Source organism: Lactuca sativa, chromosome 6 (genome assembly GCF_002870075.4).
Source record: "Lactuca sativa cultivar Salinas chromosome 6, Lsat_Salinas_v11, whole genome shotgun sequence".
NCBI classification, from domain to species: domain Eukaryota; kingdom Viridiplantae; phylum Streptophyta; class Magnoliopsida; order Asterales; family Asteraceae; genus Lactuca; species Lactuca sativa.
The window spans coordinates 21,693,533-21,712,879 of record NC_056628.2 but is presented as its reverse complement, the minus strand read 5'-3'; the positions used below and the strand labels follow the sequence as shown (position 1 = coordinate 21,712,879).

The 19,347-nt window shown below is 35.4% G+C and overlaps 4 protein-coding genes across 5 annotated transcripts; 1 reads left to right on the top strand and 3 right to left on the bottom strand.

The window, feature by feature from the left end:
• Positions 1 to 1,529: 1,529 nt before the first annotated feature.
• Positions 1,530 to 3,592, bottom strand: LOC111899551 (trifunctional UDP-glucose 4,6-dehydratase/UDP-4-keto-6-deoxy-D-glucose 3,5-epimerase/UDP-4-keto-L-rhamnose-reductase RHM3). Its single transcript, XM_023895395.1, has 2 exons — positions 2,081 to 3,592; positions 1,530 to 1,976 (listed from the first exon to the last, which is right to left on the bottom strand). The coding sequence occupies exons 1-2, from the start codon at positions 3,590 to 3,592 to the stop codon at positions 1,530 to 1,532; spliced, it is 1,959 nt and encodes a 652-aa protein (XP_023751163.1).
• Positions 3,593 to 8,887: 5,295 nt separating this feature from the next.
• Positions 8,888 to 12,088, bottom strand: LOC111899332 (elongator complex protein 4). Of its 2 annotated transcripts, none has more exons than XM_052764584.1 (9): positions 11,772 to 12,088; positions 11,224 to 11,382; positions 10,903 to 11,129; positions 10,731 to 10,800; positions 10,492 to 10,648; positions 10,317 to 10,395; positions 9,890 to 10,049; positions 9,723 to 9,814; positions 8,888 to 9,226 (listed from the first exon to the last, which is right to left on the bottom strand). In XM_052764584.1, the coding sequence occupies exons 2-9, from the start codon at positions 11,354 to 11,356 to the stop codon at positions 9,059 to 9,061; spliced, it is 1,086 nt and encodes a 361-aa protein (XP_052620544.1). In that variant the 5' UTR covers positions 11,357 to 11,382; positions 11,772 to 12,088; the 3' UTR covers positions 8,888 to 9,058. The 2 variants fall into 2 exon arrangements, with proteins under 2 accessions (XP_052620544.1, XP_052620543.1); XM_052764583.1 differs by having other exon boundaries at positions 11,794 to 12,088.
• Positions 12,089 to 12,857: 769 nt separating this feature from the next.
• On the bottom strand, positions 12,858 to 15,115 carry LOC111899341 (AP-1 complex subunit sigma-2). The gene is made up of 8 exons (XM_023895190.3): positions 14,957 to 15,115; positions 14,649 to 14,707; positions 13,953 to 14,039; positions 13,726 to 13,817; positions 13,551 to 13,659; positions 13,314 to 13,349; positions 13,151 to 13,237; positions 12,858 to 13,074 (listed from the first exon to the last, which is right to left on the bottom strand). Exons 2-8 carry the CDS (start codon positions 14,649 to 14,651, stop codon positions 13,003 to 13,005), a joined length of 486 nt encoding a protein of 161 aa, XP_023750958.1. The 5' UTR covers positions 14,652 to 14,707; positions 14,957 to 15,115; the 3' UTR covers positions 12,858 to 13,002.
• Positions 15,116 to 15,633: 518 nt separating this feature from the next.
• LOC111899482 (uncharacterized) lies at positions 15,634 to 16,667 on the top strand. The gene is made up of 2 exons (XM_023895329.1): positions 15,634 to 16,117; positions 16,210 to 16,667. The coding sequence occupies exons 1-2, from the start codon at positions 15,634 to 15,636 to the stop codon at positions 16,665 to 16,667; spliced, it is 942 nt and encodes a 313-aa protein (XP_023751097.1).
• The last annotated feature ends 2,680 nt before the right edge of the window (positions 16,668 to 19,347 follow it).

Here is a 19,347-nt window from a genome sequence, read left to right as displayed (position 1 = left end):
GGTTGATCGAGTAAAGGTATTGGAGTTGTGGTTTTTCTAGTGGGTGTTTTTTGGTTGGTGAGATTTTTGAAGGATGATATTTTTGTGGGTTTTAAAATAAAGAAGATGGTAAAAAAAAAAAATAAAGTGTTTGTGAGTGATTTTGATTAATATGATAAGGTATTTATAGTGATAGTAATTTTCTTTTTTTGAATTTTGACTGTTTGCAAACTATAGGAATATTTACCAATGAAGGAAGTTCGAGAAACGCTCCCTCCAAAAGTCGTAGTGTGGCCTCATCCACACCTATACCGCACCCATGGGCGGTGTTTGTGCTTACATGTCAAAAGGATTGCGGCCTCAGCTGCAGCCACTCCGCCTAGTCTAAGTCTTATGGCAGTGACGTGTTGTATAGAGTGTATGAGGGTTTGTGGTGATCGAATATTTGTAATTATTTTTAGGTCCTTGTTAGCCTTAATAATATACATCTATTAAATTCACTCATTACCACTAAAATAAATTTGATCAAAAAACATATGTTCATATAATATGCCCTTTAGATTTCTTTGTGAGAATCCAAGAGTCCTTCCTAGAGCATGTAGTTTACCGAATATTATCAAGAATCGTCTCGCCATATCAACTATTAATTGGTGCTCGGATGATACAAATGAAACCAGGATTTCTAGGGTTATTTCCAATGATCGGATAAGTAGAACATTCACGTTGTCTTTTGCACAAAAGAATGATGGAAAGTGTCTCTCCTATATTTTGCATATTTTTATGGGATAAAATTATATTTTTTGTTGAACCCAATAACCTTAGCTTAGTTCGAGTTAGTACAACATATTTGTCATTATTTGTCCTACATAAAAAAGCAAAAACTTGAGGCTATTCAACAAGATTGACCAACAACTAAGAGTAGCATTGTTTGGGATCTGCAATGCATTGAACTTATCAGAGTTTAATGAATTGACACATTATTTACTATTTGTACATCTCTGCCAAAAAATTTATAGAATGCACTGAACTCAATAGAGTTCAATACAACATATTTTTATGATCAAAAGGTTTCATTTTCACATTCAAGAGTTCAATGATCATTAAACTTCATATCTACATCCGACAATAATAAAGTTTAATCATTTGGATGTCTATCAGTATGTCGCCTCATTCAACTCGCTTACTAAACTATACATTGTGAATGTTGTTACATCAACCATAATCGACGATTGACAAAATATTACTCCAAATCCATAAGCAAATTCCATTAAGTGTAAAAAGGTGCTTCTTGTATGTTATAAACGTGACGAAGTAACCTTACTAGCTTCTCATTCATCGTATCCACATAAACCCCTACGAAAGAAATATAAATTTTACCTCGTGAAATTAACAAATAATGGATCGGCATATACATGCAAACGTTGTTTCCAGAGAGAGGAGTTTAGGCGCCTTATCTTTCGTTTTCTTCTAGGTCACTCGATAAAAGGCGAGTCTGAGATCTCACAGACATTTTCAATGGCTTGGCTCAACCCGAGTTCGGGTTGTAGCCATCATTTAACTCTTTTGTTGGGTTCAAAGACATGCTTGATAATAGAATCTTTTATAGACAACAACTCTGGGAACTCTTTCTTGAGCTTAGAAGCATCCAACTCATTGTTGCTTCTTGGAGCTATTATCACTTTGGCTTGTTCTTCTAAGTTAAAGTTAACCCATTTGAATTTAGGGTCTATGTATTCTTTGTACAATTCCAGGATCTCATTGTGGCTCACAATACCTGGGTTTGTGAAGTTCCAAACCCCTTTGCATTTCCTCTTAGCCATCTCTATTGATATCGGTAGGAGCTCGTCTAGTACACTCATACTGTTGGGTATGTTCACCACCTTACTGTAACGCGTGATCTTTGTTATAAAGTTCCGCATGTTGCTTAGATCTGATGATATCGGCATCCTTAATCTTAACGAGCAAACATTGTCGTATTCCCTTAACATCTCCTCCACCTGAACATTCAAGAAAAAACAGAATCGATTATTATATATATAAAGACCCTTCATGGATTTCTTATATATAAAGTCATTTAACTAAAAGTTGTGGTAATAATTACCATAGCCTTTGTCTTGGAGTAGAACGACCCTGTGAAATTAGGTTCATCTTCTTCCTTGAATCCGCGCCCTGAACCCTGAGCATGATCTTTATCGTATTGAAATATGCACCCGGTAGCGAAGTTCATCAGATAAATACCTTCTTGGTGGCAAACGTCGGCTAAATTTAGGGTTCCAACGACGTTTGTTCTAATGGTTTCGAGCTTATGTGTTTCGCACCAATCCACATTAGGCCTTCCTGTTACACCAGCCGCGTTGATCACATGCGTAGGTCGTAGACTACGTATATCGTTTAACAACATCTTTCGATCTTCAAGCTTTCCTCGCCCATAGGCATAAGGGATCCCCTTCTCCATGCATATTTTTCCCAAGAGTCCTCCTATCCAACCCGTTCGGCCATAGATCATGAACTTAAGCTCGCTTTTCGAGATCCCCGAAGTTGTATACTGCATCATCAAGAACTCTTCCTCGGTATGTGATGGAACACTCATTGAGATCCGAGGATGAGGGTGAAGCGCATGCCCGACGTTGCCCCACCAATCAGGGTTCTCACGATACCATGCGATGGTCATCCTTAACCCAGCTTCCCATGGAGTCCTTTCCTCCCACCCTAGTTTCTTGAGCTTTTGATCATCCAAGAAGTATCGTTTATCGTTGAATGGCCTATCATTTACAAAATGTAATGCTTTTTCGATATCAAACCCGAAAAGATTACAGATATCTCTAGCTACATCCACCACACTTCTCTCCTTCTTTGTCCCGATGTTATAAACATGTCCGATCACGCCTTTATGAAGTATCACATCAAACGCCTCCGCGACATCCCCACAAAACAAATAGCTTCTCACATTCGATCCGTTGCCATGAATTGGCAAAGGGTCACCCCTCATCGCGAGCAAAACAAACTTGGGTATGAGCTTCTCAGGGAACTGGTTTGGGCCATAAACGTTGTTTCCTCTTGTTGTGATGATCGGCAGCCCATAAGATCTATGGTACGCCATCACCAACATTTCTGCACCAGCTTTTGTAGCGGAATAGGGATTCGTGGGAAGTAATTGCGACGCCTCAGGGTTCCCTATATCTGTCTCTAAATCCGATTCGCCGTAGACCTCATCTGTACTCACATGAATGAACCGATTGATGCGTCTAGTGACCTTGCAAGCTTCTAACAACACATGGGTTCCATAAATGTTGTTTGTAGTGAACTCAAACGAGTTTCCGAACGAATTATCTACATGGGTTTCAGCTGCAAAGTGCATAATCGTGTCGATTTCTTCTGCATCCAATAGGTAGTTGATGAGATCTGAACTTGCGATATCTGCCTTGACAAACTTGAAGTTTGAAGATGTGAAACATGGCTGAAGATTCTTGAGACTCGAGCAATAGTTAAGCTTGTCGAGAGCAACAATCTTGTAATTTGGGTAGTTCGACACAAGACGCTTGGTGACATGGGAAGCTATGAATCCTGCTGCACCAGTAATGAGTATTGTTTTTGGAGCTGATTCAGATGACATTCTTGTTTAATTTACAGAGTCATGCAGGGAGGTGGAGATCTAGTGAGAGAAAGTGAGATCTGGGATTCGTGCATGGAAAGGAGAGAGTTGGAAAGAAAACAGGAGTGAAGGTTAAGAACCATGATGCGATATAGACGATGGGTTCTTGGTGATTTCGAGGCTCCATGTTTGCCTCCATTTATTAAGTGGAAGTCTATGGTACGTGTTGTATATCCCGCCAATGTGTATTTTCATGCTTCAATTTCATGGAATTGGTATTTTACTTATTGCATCAAAGAGTCCAATAATTGGGATTTATTGCAATCCCCACCTTGCTTTTCCAATATGTTACAAGTAAAACTTTGATTATGTTAGTTTGCATCTTGAGTTGAGATTTAATACCAAAAAAACGTTCACGGTCCTAAGTAAACACACGAACGGCCTATTGAGGAGAACAATTTGAACAAATTAAAAAATTATGGTCATATGAGACGGCGAACAATATTATTCCAAATGAATATGTAAAAACTGAACAAAAACTAATGCTAACAAAACATAGATTTAGGTGTTCTACTATAAGTGGCTAAGTGGCGTGACACACCCATCACAATATATAAGGGGTACCACACATAATTAAGTTTTAGAAGTACCATGCCGGAAAAATAATGTATCATACCAAAAGAATTTCACTGTGACTAAAAATTTGAGGGTAAAAGGCCTACCCCGTGATACTAAGGTCCGCCCTTGTGACTACTATGGAGGTGATATTGTACATGAAAAAAAGAATAGATCTTATATTCCAATGAGAACCATAACCGAGCAATTATAAATGCCAAACTAAGATAGAAACATATTTTGAGATGTTGCAAAACCCACTAAATCGCTTCCTCTACATGATAACGTACAATTTCTTTTCAGAACCCACAACATCAAATCAATTTACTTAGATGAGACACTCTACAATTAATCACTTCCCTCACGAATATCCGACTCTCAAAACCCTCTCAAAGTTGCATTAATCTCACCATCAAAACAAGTAGGACTTGCCATATATTTTTATGTCAAAGAAAAAAAAATCATATTATGACTTTCCATACTAAAGTATAAAAATTAGTCAGAAAGCTTAGGGGTATCAACAAGATGATGTGAGTGGCCTAACTGCACGCTTAAGTGGATAGTGAATCGTTTAGCCTAAGACCATCTCAAATATTGAACTCATATGAGTTCAATTAATTGTGACATCATCATTACACTCATTATATAATTCTATATATTAAACTCTATACTCCCTATTCTATTAAGTGTCATGTCATCAACTCATATTAAAACTTATGAGTTTAATGAGATTCAACTACAATTGAAGATTGCTTAAAGAGAAAATGATTTTTTTACATAATTCATCATGGTGATTGAATGCCTATGATGGATGAATACCCTCATATAAGTAGGGTAGTTTGAAAGAGTTATTGATTAGAAATATATTGAAAACCTTTTTAATTATATATATATATATATATATATATATATATATATATATATATATATATAATGAAAATGTCCTAAAACATCAAAACTTTTAGTAATAATAACAAGTTGTCAAAAGAGTGCATGATAGCATCACAAATAATATAAGAAACAAATATAAAGTGAAATTACTATTTCAAACATAAAGTCTAACAATCTTTTAAATGTCCTTATTGGTTACTAACTTAAACACATATCAAAATAGTAGGTTAGATATGGAAAACCGAATGAGTAGTCCTGGTTTAAACAAAAACATCTAAACAAATTTTAATAAAAATTCATAACCCCTTACTTATTAAAAAACTAAAAAAGAAAAAGCATCAAAACTTCAAAAAAACTAGGGAAAAGTTGCAAAAGGTATAATTATACTGTTACAACGTCATAAATACCAATATATCAATAATCATTAAGGACAAACAACGTAAAAATATTACACGCATGATATGGAAATCAGACCCAAACCCGAAATCATCTGTAATTCACAAGTCTATCCTTCACTCTGAAAAGGGTCTCAAGGTAAGTGTACCACTAGCAAAATTTGTTAAACATCGTATATGTAAAAAAAAAACACATATCACATTATCTACATAAAGACCTCAACCAACATGATTATAATGTGTTTTTTGAACCCATTACATCAGGTTAGTTTTTTTAATGAAAACACTAAATTTAAATATGGTGATTATCATAATAACCACTAATATATGCCCCATATTTTAATTTCATAGGAAACATGTTAATGTGACTATTGGTATAAAATAAACCCTAAAAAGATCCAAAGGTATCATCTGATCATGTGAGTGATCAAATTGGCCAGTTTGGTGGTTGGACCGATTAGCCTAAGGGATGTAACATCCATTTTCTAGAGTGAATTAGCTAAACATTTAATGGGATTAAAGATGGGATTTTTGGGAAAATCATGTGCCACGACGTCATACATGGGTTACCACGACATGACAATAGTTGTATAAGCACGCAATAGTCTTGTGTGTCACAACGTAACAAGCCTATGGTTAAAACGTGGCGCCGCTAGAAGACTTAACCTTAATTTCGGGGTTTGTGCCCTTATTTAAGGGGAGTGAGGGATAGGGTTTGCACACCCTCAACCTCCATCACCTCCCTTTCACCTTCCAAGAAACCATTGCCTTCATTTTGACTTTGTGGTGATTTTAGCCCTTGAAGAAAAAGGAGAAGGAGTGCTTGCTAATTGGAAAAGTGTATCACTTCAAATCTTGAACCTCCTACATCTTGAGGAGCTTGGGAAGGTATAAAACTTCCACCTTTTTGGTTCTTTCTTCATAGATCTAGGATTTATTGCATTTCTTGGCTCATATACGAGTTTGAGTTGGTTAGAAGAGATAAAGTTTCCAACTTTATAGCTCACCTTGATCCCTTGGTATGTATACCTTTTGGATCTAAAGTTTGATTGTATATTGAGTTCCATGCATGAGATTTTGGTCTCATTTAACCATTTTGACATGGTTTGAGTTCTAGACTTGCATTGGACATGCATGTAAGTAAAGCTACAATTTTTATGTTAGAATAGAAGTATGAAAGCCTTCTGGAAAGTATGATTAGGTGGATTGAAGGGTTAAGGGCTTAACCCATTAAGCTGTGAGAGTTTAGTTTTTATGACGTGGCAATTTGCTTGCCACGACGTAGCGATTGGTGTCACTGTTATTGTTTTCTCATGAAGCTACCACGACGTGACCAATGGGTAGTCACAATGTGGGTGTCGGCTGGGGGTTGACTTTGTCCATTGATCGTTGACTTTTGACCACTTTGACTTTTGGTCAAAATTTGAGGGGTATTAAGCTATAGTATGAGGTTTAGCTTGTGCTCGGTTTAGCTTGTGCTCGGTTTAGGGGGTTCGTGTGGTTAATTCTGTGGGACTTTGAGTAGTAGATTTTAGCTCTTCGTTTAGGTGAGTCTTCTCACTGTATTACCTATATCATAGTGGTGTGCATGCTAGACTAGCCGAGTCTTATTTGTTGATTATTGTTATGTATGTATCTAAGTTGTTGATAACTACATGACAGATGATAGTCCGTTGGGTTGCTGATAACTTATAGTACCGTCGTGAGCCCATAGGATTGATGATAGTCCCAAAGTTGCCGATAACCCATAGCTGTTTATATTGTGATGTTGTATGTGATATTTAGGACTGGTAATAGTCCTCAAGACTACTGATAGTCCCAGGGTTGCTGATAACCCAAAGTTGATTATTATGTTATGGTGTATGTGATATTTTGGGGAACTCATTATTTAAGCTTTGCGCTTCCAGTTGTGGATTAAATGTTTTAAGGTACTTAATGAATTGCGAAGGCGGAACTGTACACACACATCAATAGTTTTATGATTCGAGATTTCGCATTATCTTCCTTATAACTCTGATTTTTAATTATGGTTTATGAACAATTGGTTTGACTGAATATAACTTTAATAAAATGAGTTTTTATTCTATTTTAAAAATGAAAAATTTATTCTGAAATTTTGGAATGTTACAAAAGAATAGTCGTAAGCAGAGATTTTTTTTACATAACTTCATCATAGTTATCGAATGCCTGGGTGGGCTCTGGCTGACTTATCGAGCTAACACTAATGGTAAAAATAGTTTTGTAAATTCGGTTTTCGGCTTCCATATAAAGGATAATCAATCCTAATCAGTAAAGAACAACCCCCTCTATAATTTGTCATCATTTTCTATGATTTGTCATCACTTTTTGAAGTCCCAAATCACTTCCAAAGCTCTTCCAACCCCATTTTCTTCCAATATGTTTTGAATCCAAGGCCCTAATCATAAAGTCCAACATCTTTCAACCATTAAAGATCATCATTCTTTTGGATCATCTTCTTCCCCAAGTTCAAGAGTTACATTAATTCATCGCTTCCAAGATTATCATGCATCATTAGTTTTTATGTTTTTATGTTTGTTAGTTTATTTTACATTGGATAGTATGATTTTTATATATTTCATAAGTGAGATGGAAGGTCCAACTCCTTGAAATTACTTTTGGACACTTAGGATGTTAGGATGACCATATTTTGATTAATGTTTTTATTCCAAGCAATTTCAATTATTGTTTTGTTCTTAAAGTAATAATTCATTAACTATAGATGGAGACGAGTTTCATTTATGTATTTGGTACAATAAGTCCACAACTAAGATATTGTGTTGTTAATTCACTAGTGATTGCAAGTTCAATTAGATAAAGAATTAAGATGATTGGTTGAATCAACATACATTATTCTAAAACTTGTATTGAGCGTTTAATATTGTAAAAGATAATAATAACTCGTAAGACGTAATATTACCAAACCACTCGTAATTAAATTAGAATATTACGTGTTAATTAACTTTAATTATGTCTATGTAATTAAATTTGGAATTCAAAGAATATAAATATAGGAATTCTAATCATCCGGACAACTGAACCAGTGGTAATTTTTTTTAATAATCCGTGCAACATAAAGTTCTCAACTTTTTAATAAATTTTTTGTTTAAATCTATCTCACAATAACTACCATTATTAGTTTTTCAACACAAAGTTTGAACACAAACTCCATACGGATCCAACCTGACTTACCTCTCCTACCTAAGGCATGGTTGGCTATTTTTAATCGTATTGACAATAGTAATCATTTGTTGATGTTGTTTTGTTTAAGGAAGGATTTAGGGAAATTGTTGACATAGAGAAGAAATAACCTTTTTTACACAGAAAAAAGTTTCTTAGAAAGTTATATGGATTCAGGTCGCTCATATGTCGACTCCTTTATCTTATTTTCAGGATGTTACAAAAATAATAAGCATATAATATATATGTTCTCCATAACAAGTGTTCTTGGATTCTACATAACTGACAACTGATTTCGCGAATAAACTAACATTTCATTAATCAAAAGTTAGTGAGCAATTAATTTAATCAATGTGGTTACCACCTACACACAAAAACAAGCGAACCATCAAAAATCAAGGGCACCAGCCTTTGAAGAGGAGCCACAACTAGCAGAAGTACCATAAGAACTCCCACTTGAGCCATCAACAGGCGCTTGATTTAAACACTCTAAAACCAATGATCTTCGTTTTTGCAGCTTTATGGAGTAAGTCGTTGCATCTAGAATTACAGGGACCTTCATACACACAAAACCATACATCATGCAAATGTTAAAATAAGAAATAGCAAGCAACTTACTTTTTTGGTCCCTGAAAATAGCTGATTTTTGCATTTTTGGTCCTTAAAAGTTTACTCTTGCAATTTCAGTCCTATTTTGAGATTCTAGTAACATTTTTGTTCCCTTTTTCAATTAAAAGACTATTTTTTGTCCCTGAAAATAGCTGATTTTTGCAATTTTGGTCCTTAAAAGATTTCTCTTGCAATTTCAGCCCTCTTTTGAGATTCTAGTAACATTTTTGGTCCCTTATAATGACTATTTTTGGCCCCTGAATATAGCTGACTTTTGCAATTTTGGTCCCAAAAATATAGTCACTTTCTTAAAACAAGGACCCAAAAACCTCAAGGACCAAGATTGCAAGACCCAAAATTGCAAAAATCAGCTATACTCAGGGACCAAAAATGCAATTTATTCTATATAAATTAATAAAAGAAACAATAGTGTCATTTTGTACCTGTGTGTTGAAACGTGAAACTTTATGTATACTTAGAAGCCCAAGCATATCCTGGTAACCAGTTAGGAGAGTTGCAAGCTCCTTGTCCTCATCTGTTTTAGTTTTATTTGTTAAATTATGCTACAAAAAAAGAAATTTATACCAAAAAAAAAAGACATTTTTTATACCTGGAATTGCTTTAACGGATAATAAGGCATCAGCTAAATGTTGCAATCTTTTTGACATTGACGGTGATAAAAGAGAAGGTGGGAAGGTTAGAAAAGCAACTGTATTTGAGGAGCGAACCATGCTTTTTAATGATCTAATGAAGGAAAGCATATCCCATTCCTACAATATCATTAAGATGATATATATATATATATATATATATATATATATATATATATAGTCAAAAGAAAAGTGCATCATGTCTATATTTAAGCTATTGCAATGTAGTGTTTGATGAGACCATTAAAATAGCTTATAAGTTAGCTTTTTAAAAAGCTGTCTAACATAGCTTATCGATTAAACTTGTGGGGTTGTTTCTTATCAGGCAAAAGCTAGCTTTTCAGCTAGTCTGACAAACACAGACTTATCCAATACATGGTTATTTACCTTGTCATAGTAGTCACATTGTGGAGCACAAAATGATTGGATAGCAATTCTTCCTGCACTTGTGATATTTCCATCATACCTGATTAGAATTATGAAAATTAGGTGTAAGAGTCAATGAAGAAGACCACTTTTAAGTTTAATAAGATCAATCCACTACTAATAATAACATCAGTACTTTGGAAATTGAGATATGAACTTTGAACAACTATCACGGAATCCAGCAAGATTTGAACAATCTAAAAGGCTAAAACACTCCACACGGTTTCCCGTTATCAAATGCTTCTCTATAGGCTTCCTTAGGTCAAATTCATTGCAATACTCTATTTTCCCATCTGCATCACATTATCACAACACAAAAGATGTTTACTTTTTATACTAAAAATCCCCACAATGGATAAAAAGATACAAAATTACCTCGCTCCTCGTTATGTTGCTTATTTTCCCCAAGGTACTTCTTATATTGCCAAGCAATCCGCAAATCCTTCTACAAGCTCATAAAAAGGCAGAATTTACATTAATACAGTTGTAGTTGTGAAGAGAAAGATGCATGTTCCTAAGGGCAAAATGGGAAAAAGTAAAGTAGTACCTGTTCTGCATCAGTGTTACGAGATTTGTCATCTTTGGGGACTAAAGTAGTTGGCAAGGTTCCAAGAAAGGCTCTAGGGTTTTTGACTGGGCTTGCATAAAGAACAGGTTGGTTGTGTACTAGTCCCTGAGACATGAAAGTCCTTAACAAAAGCATATGATGAGGTGCTTCAGTGTCTTCCATGATCATTACCAGACTTCCTAAATGGAATCCCCCACCTAAAATCTCTAGATATTACAGAAACAATTCATCCATTAGGAAATTGTTGTCATACTTGTTTAGATGCTTTAATAAAATATAAAAAGGGGGTATTGGGATTACTATCAAGATCCGGTATGCCTGATGAAAGAAAGATTGTTCCATTTGGTCCATACTTGAGACCAGGGACAGAAGAGGTAGGTGCAGCTGAAAAGTTCTTTGAGAAACTACTTGTCCGGACTTTGCCAGTAGCCATAAATATCGGACAGTTTTTTAATCCTCCTGAGAAATAAGAACAAACGGATCAAACAGGTAAACAGCATATATAATGATTTTGGAGTAAATGATTTTATTAATAATCATATATAATGTTTGTAGAATACTTGAACAGCATCAATTTTGGAAGTAAACTACCAAAGCAGATATGCAATCTATTCCACATCGCTCATTAGTGTAAACTAGAAGTTCTCCAAACAGGATTTGAAGATAAATTAATTTAGAACTCTCTGAACCATAGTCCGCGTGAACACAAATGCCTCAATTTTGGTCAATATTTTCGGTTAAAAAATCACAATTACATTAAGCATAAGTACCTCATTAACACGATAATGAAGTAATTACATTGCTAAATACTCACTAAACAATTCAAAAAGTGAGAGTAGTTTCAATACGTTGTTAGAGGCGGAGGAGAACCTGAATTCAAGGGACCAGAAGTCGGAAAGATGCACTGAGTGAATTCCAAAGAAGAAGCTGATGTGAGAATGAAGCAGAACACCTGACGAAGAAAGTGTCTGTGTGCGAGAGTCGAGAGTCGATGATGCGAGAAAAAGAATTTGAGAGTCGAGACTTCGAGATGAGAAGAAGGAGAATCGGAGGCTGTAGATGCGGCTGTGGTCTGCGGCGGCCGGCGAGGACGGGTCGACGTTTGAGGGAAAGAAAAGAGACAGGAGAATAACTGTGTGTGAAGGTAGAAACAAGTATGAAAAGACACGACGTCGTGTTGCAAGTTTTAAAAATAAGCAACCCGGTTTTTTAATTCCGGGTTCCGGTTCGATAACCTGAAGTCCAAAACTAATTTTAAATTGGGCTAACATTGCAACTTTGATACTAGATCATTGTAGCCCAAATCCAACTTGATTGGGCCAAGCATATAAATCATTTCTGAATTGGCTAATTAGTAAAAATTTTGGTAAAATCCTAAAGATTTTTTTTAAATAGAAAAGTTCCAATTATTTAATATTTTGTCCAAATTAACAAAAAAGTCTTTATTTTTATTTTAACAGAAAATGACAAATTATCATGTAAAATTAAATAATCAGACTTTTCTGTAAAAAAAAATAATTTAAGACTTTATCAGAAACTTTCCCAAAATAATGAAACTTTCTACATAAAACTCGTATTTTTACATAACAATTTTGATGCATGCATGAATAAAGTTGATAACAAATTTAAAGTATAATCGCATAAGTTAGTAGAAGCATATAGGTATATCTATATATAATGTTTTTTTTACTTTAAAAGGTTAATATATTAAGCATTAAATTTCAACATATATGAATTTTGTTACATAATGATAAAATGGTCAATTAGTATCATCAAACAGTTTATACAATCTAAAAAAGAAACAGACCTTACTGACAACACTTTACATATAAATACATCATTACCTGTTTAAAATTTTCCAAACCATCTTTTGATTGTTAAACAATGAAACATTGCTCATTCAATTTTCAAGATTTAAGTTGACATTGGTGACATTTTGAAGAAAATAGATCAGACAACAGATCCGGATTAAAAATAATAATAATACATACATACATGTGATGTGATGTTATAATAAAGAAAAAAATAAAAGTACATTGTTATAATATTATATCTAGTAGACACCATCACATGAACAGTTCATTCAGCTACCCTTGCCATTATAGCACTAATGCTATTTGCTCTTTCTTTAGCTTCATCCACTAGCAAATCCTGCAAAACAGATACCAGGGGCAAAACCGGAATTTTAAATACAATCAACACCAATGTCCTATGGAAGAATTCTTACTTGTGCATCTATAATACGGTGAATCGCCTTCTTGCTTGACTCCTGAAGTTCACCAGCAATTAAAATCTCATCCAGTATATAATAAGCCTGCAAAGTATCCACAAATTCCACGTCAGCATGGTTGTACTTGTACACGTGGCAGATGACATGGATGATGTCATACCTTATGGAAATGGAAGATCAAGTCTAGCTCACAAACCTGACAAACGAATGTTCAAAAACAAAGTTAAACTTCCAAATGACTTTTTAGTCCCTGAGTAGAGTACAGCTGCTTTTTGCATTTTTGGTCCCAAAAATGTTACAAAAACCTCAAATAAGGACCAAAAGTGGGAAAAAAAACAGCTTTACAGAAGGACTAAAAATGTAATTTAGTATATTTGTTAGGGTTTAAATGGGTTACACTTCCAAAGTAACGATCAAGAGTCTCGACAAAATATTGAATAATTTCAAGGATCTCCAGTTCATTGTCTTGTTGGTTAATACACATACAAAAGTAGAGGCTGGCATACCTGAGAAAGTGGAATGTAATTAATTAGTTATATAGAGAAAAATAAAAATAAATAAATAAATAGTACCTCTTGTAAACAACTTTAAATCCCTTCCATTCAACAAAGTTACAAAGCTTGGGTCCTCGTGTTAGAATCATCCCACTAAGTTCTCGTATTACCTTTAAATAACAACGTACTTTCATCTATTCAGCTTATATGCATAAATATACTACTTCCAATTTACTTGTTCTTATTTACACATGGTAATTCAAAAATTCTAATTTTCAATGTTTTTGTTATTATTTAGAACATACCTTACTTCGTTCTTTCTGGGAATAAGGTGAATACCATTTTGTCAACCTAACTTTTCCTTGTCTGCTTAATAAGAGAACAAAATGAATCTGCAAGAAAGAAAATAAAATGTTATTATCTGTAGTCATAATTATCTTACTAGGTTGTATGACATGGGTTGATTAAAAAATATTAACTAGGAAGTAGTAAACATTAAAGATTTCTAAAAATGAGAGGGTGTTTGTTTCAGCTTTACCTAAATTTGAGACATTTGGGGGATTAGCGGGATTTTATAAATAAAATAGATGACAAATTGACAATGCCACAGTGGTGATTAATAAAGTGGAAGGGTAATCTTGATGTATAAATCACCTAATAATGATGTTGTGATACTAGAAATCAGGTGGGCAATTAATGATATTATGGGTATCCTAATCTTTGACATGCGTAATTAGGATCATCATCATCATCATCATATATAACTGTATATATAACAATTGTTGTTTATCTAAACAACATATAAAACCAGAATAACATTTGCTCAGCTTGCAAATACCTCTGGTATAACATGATCGATCTAACTCAACCCAAGAATTTGATATATTCAACATTTTAATATATTCAAACAAGTTAATAGATGTATGGCATTGATCACTGAAGCCCCAATTCTACAGACTGCTGTGTAATGTAACTACGATTAAAAAAAATGGAGCTCTCACCATGCTTAAATACAATTGATAGAAGCTTCACGTCTACTGACCAGATCCGAGCGAATGTACTGAAGGATGTGAAATAAACAACATCATATTATACAAAATCAATCAGGACTTGTATATAATCCCTATTCACGTTAATGCTCGATTAGAATTAGGAAAGCGTACAACGTCGCACAATCAGTAAATTTTTCCTTTCAAAATCAGATCAAATTATTCATATGAATGCGAATCGGATTGAAAACAGCAAAGCATGATTACAACTCCAATTTTGATAAAATCGACTGATGAGGATCCATATGCAGAGAACACACCTGAAAGTAAAATGAACTGGATCTGCTTTGATCGTCGCCGGTGAAACAAAGAGCACAACTCCGGTCTCCCGGTGAAACCTTTTCGTTTTGTTTGTCACTAGTCGGTTTTTCTATCGCCTACTAGTTTTTTTTTTTTTTTTTTGGATTGGAGGGTGTTTGGGATTATGTAATTTTTATAAAATTTAATTATGACAAGATAAATGTCTCCCAACAAACTTTAAAAATTAAAAAAACTAAAATAGTGATTGCACTGGGTCACAGCCCAGAAGCCATACAACTTGACTTGAACAACCAACTATCCAACCCAAGTACGATCTTCTTTCTTTGTGGGGCCCATTTTAGCCTATCAAATAACGTAATAAGTAATAGTAGCACTGCGATTTACAAGAAAATAATGTGTTAATGGAATAGGGTACGAGGTCCAAGAAAGCGTCGTAGGTTCTACTGTTCTTAAACCCTCTCCCTCGCTAACTTCTTCCATTGCTCGATTGGTATCAAACAGGTGCATTATATTATTTCTCAACGATGTGTAATTTTAATTCCATCAATTCTAAACGTTAACTCTATATGTATGTGTTTTTAATTTTTATACGTCTATAACTCATGTATCTTATGTCATGTGGAAGTTGTCTTGAATGTTTATCGATCTCTTTTCTGGAAGTGTAGGAATTAAAGGAATGGGGAAGACAAGGAGTATGCTTAGAAAAAAGAAGTATGACGAGGCACGTAGCAGGATTATAATAAATGGTGGTGTGGGATCTTGGTCAGATCTTAATCATGATATACTTTTCTTAGTTATGATGAAGCTTGAATTCGTTGATTTCATTGCATTTAGTGGAGTTTGCAATTCATGGAGATCATTTGCAGTCTCTAACAGGAACAGTTTTATGGTGTCCATACCACCCATGCCCATATCTATATCTAACTCTACCACCGATGCTAATGAGAAACAATACTACCTAAAGGACTCTCAAGGAAGAAAGATGAAAACCATTGTTCCTCATTCTGCTAAGAGGTCGTGTATTGGAGTAACATGTGGTTACTTGATTTTGTCGGGTGTGGAAACCAAAGACTTCTGGCTTGTGAATCTTATCACAAGGCATGAACTTCATTTCCCTGATGTGCCCGATGAATACTTTTGTTGCCATCGAGATGCCAAGGGTATCCTTGTGTTTTCACCTTCAATATCCGAGTGGGTGTTTCTTGTGTTTACCGGATGTTTTTTTTTTGGAAAATATTTGTTTCCATAGCAGGAAAGCGAGAATGGACTTGTGTATCCTCCCCTTTCAGCATTGATGATTTAGTTGCTTTCAAAGGGAAGATATATACCTTACATGCCACGGGGATATGTGAAATGAAACTCTATCCTGAGCCTAAATTGGTGTTACTCGAAACCAAGAATATTCTGAACCTAGATTCCAGATTTATGGAATTTGTGACGTCTGGTGAAAATCTTTATGTGATAGATCAGTTATCTAAACATCCATACACGATTCTTGAAATAGATCTTGACCAAATGAAATGGGTGTCACCTAAAAAGACATGTGAAGAATATGTCTTCTTTCGTAGCAACACAGACTCTGCTAACCATCGCTCACTATATGACGGGAGATATGTTGTTGAAGATAAAAATGGAAAGGGTGGGTGTCTTTATGCAAACATGTGGTATTTCTTCTTTGATTGTTTGAATGTTGATATCATACACGAGTGATGAATTGTTCGCATGTTTATCTTTTTTAGTTTCTTTTCATAACAGACACATATCTTAGAACATCATTGTCATGGTTCTTTAAAACCAATATTGTCGTACCAGCATCTTGGAATTTATTCGGGTAGATGCAACTATCAATTATTTTATATCTTATTATATATTCTATCTTATTTCTGTTTATTCCTAATGTATTGTGTGTTGCACATTGGAATGATGTTTAGTTGTGAATGAAGAGCCATTTATTAGACTTTTGGTTTTTCCACAAAGATAACCATATGAGATATTGTCTTGGAAGAACCCTAGGATTTTGAGGGATATTCGATAGCTTATCAGGAATCAAATCTGGAATGTTAACACATGATTTTGATGACATTATCTGTATACCAGCTTTTGTTACCTGGTCACACAATCTTGTTTATCAAACAAAAGCTTACGCCCAAAAAGGAAATTTTGTTCAATCATCCTTTAGAACATAGAACAAGAAGGCAAAAGTGTGAGAACCAATGAGCCATGTAGTATGTTTTTCTGCCCAATAGTTGCGGCAAGCTGGCTTCTAATCCTAATGGGTGTGGTGACATCCCATGCCTCCAACTTTTTCTGTTTTTTATTGAGAACTTTGTTTATGAGGTTGGCTGTTAATCAATAGTTCTTATCTTAACAAAGTTCACACATTAATTTGCCCTTTATTAGAATCTTCAACATTTTATTCTTTTGTTTTCAAACAGTTCAATGTTTCTATTCTGATTGCAACTCTTGGGGATGACAATTGGATGCATTAAGGTGATCGTTAATCCTTATATTCTTCTAAGCAAATGTATTTGATGATCGATTCTCCAAAAATGTAATTTATCAAACGCTATGTAGCAAAGTTTGGTTCAATGGGTTGGGTAAGCATCTATATTAGACGCATGAAAGTTTTCTCATTGACACTTCTAATCTACTTTAGACTATAAGGTAGTAAGTACTAACTATATCATTGATTGTTAAATGTTAATGCTTCTTCACATAAAAGATAGAACCATTGGCAAAAATGTTAGGAGTGGTAGTGTTTGAAGCATTTTGGTTGTTTTAAGAGTTGTTTGAAGCCATTTTGAGAGAAATTGAGAGAGAGTTGTGAGAAATGATAGTAATATTTAAGGTGATTAAATGGGTAGAAGGCATAAAATTACACGATTGGTAATGTGGTTTGCCAAATCAGGCTAGATTTATGAAGAAGTCTACACACTTGGTCTATATGATTTCATTTTTTGTGTGATTGGTTTTTTAACTGGGTGAGTTGTCAATACCACCTTGTTTAATTTAATTTAGACTTTTTTTCATATTTAAAGTAATAAAAGCAATTAAAAAAATTAAACTTAAACCCCATCCCACCCCACCATACCCTAACCCTCACCCCCGTCCTACCCAAATCTTCTTTCCTTAGGATGAGCAAAACCGAAAAACCGACAAAAACCAATAAACTGAAATTGAAAACCAAAAAACCGAAAACCGAACCAAACGGTTGGTTTTGGGTTTAGATTTTCAAAACCGAAAAATTCGGTTTGTGTTCAATTTTGGGCTTAAAATAAACCAACCCAATGGTTTTAAAACCGAAAGAAGCCGACTGTAACACCCGAAATCAGAAAGGTCAAGAAAGGAAAGGAAAAACCCTAAGTTGAAGAGGGTTGACTCGTCGAGTCCAGGGAGGAACTCGGCGAGTCGGAGCGGGAACCGGATGTAAAGCAAGTGACCGACTCGGCGAGTCGGCGAGTCAGGTCTAGGTTTGGAAACCCTAATTTCGGGACTTGGTACCCTATTTAAGCGTCTCATTCTCCTCCCTAGGGTTCCTTTACTGCCTCTCCACCCCAGAACACCAAACCCTAGCCACCATATCCGTTTTTGAGCTAGATCTTGCCTTGAAGAGTGCACTAAAGCTTGGAGAAGGAAGAAAGGCCTTGGAGGTGCAAGAAGGGACTGTAGATTCGGGATTGAGAAGACATTTCAAACCAATTGGAGGTAATAAGCTGTTGCTTGGACTCCCTTTGCACCTAGATCTATTCTTATGTGTGGGTTTTGGATATTTTTGGCATGATAAGTAACCATTTCGAGTTAGAGGTCCAGATCTGAGGTTGCTACCTCAGATCCATGCTTGTTTTGGTCTAGAATCCCTTAAAGTATCAGCCCTTGGTATGTTGAAGAAGTATGTTTGCCATAAACCCTAGTTTGAATGTGTTTTGAGCCTAGATCTCTTGATCTACATGTAAAGTTTGCCACTTTACGTGGGGGATAGGCCTTAGAAGTATGGATCTATGAGTTGGAAGCCCTGTTTGGCTCGAAAAGCCATTGCATGGATTAAGGACTGGATAGACTCGGCGAGTCCTTCGAGTGGACTCGGCGAGTAGCTTGAAGATGAGGAGGAACTCGACGAGTGGGATGAACAGCTCGTCGAGTCGGATGAAGTTAGGCATGAACTCGGCGAGTTGGATGAACAACTCGACGAGTTGGATGAAGATTGCCTTGGGCTCGGCGAGTCTATTCTTGGACTCGACGAGTCAGGTCGCGAAAACCCCAAACCCTTCGATTTGAAACTCGAATCAGCGAGTCGGGTGGAGACTCAACGAGTTGGACAGGTCAGGACTCGGGAATAGTTGACTCGGCGAGTCATGGACTGACTCGGCGAGTCGAGTCGCAAATAGAAGGA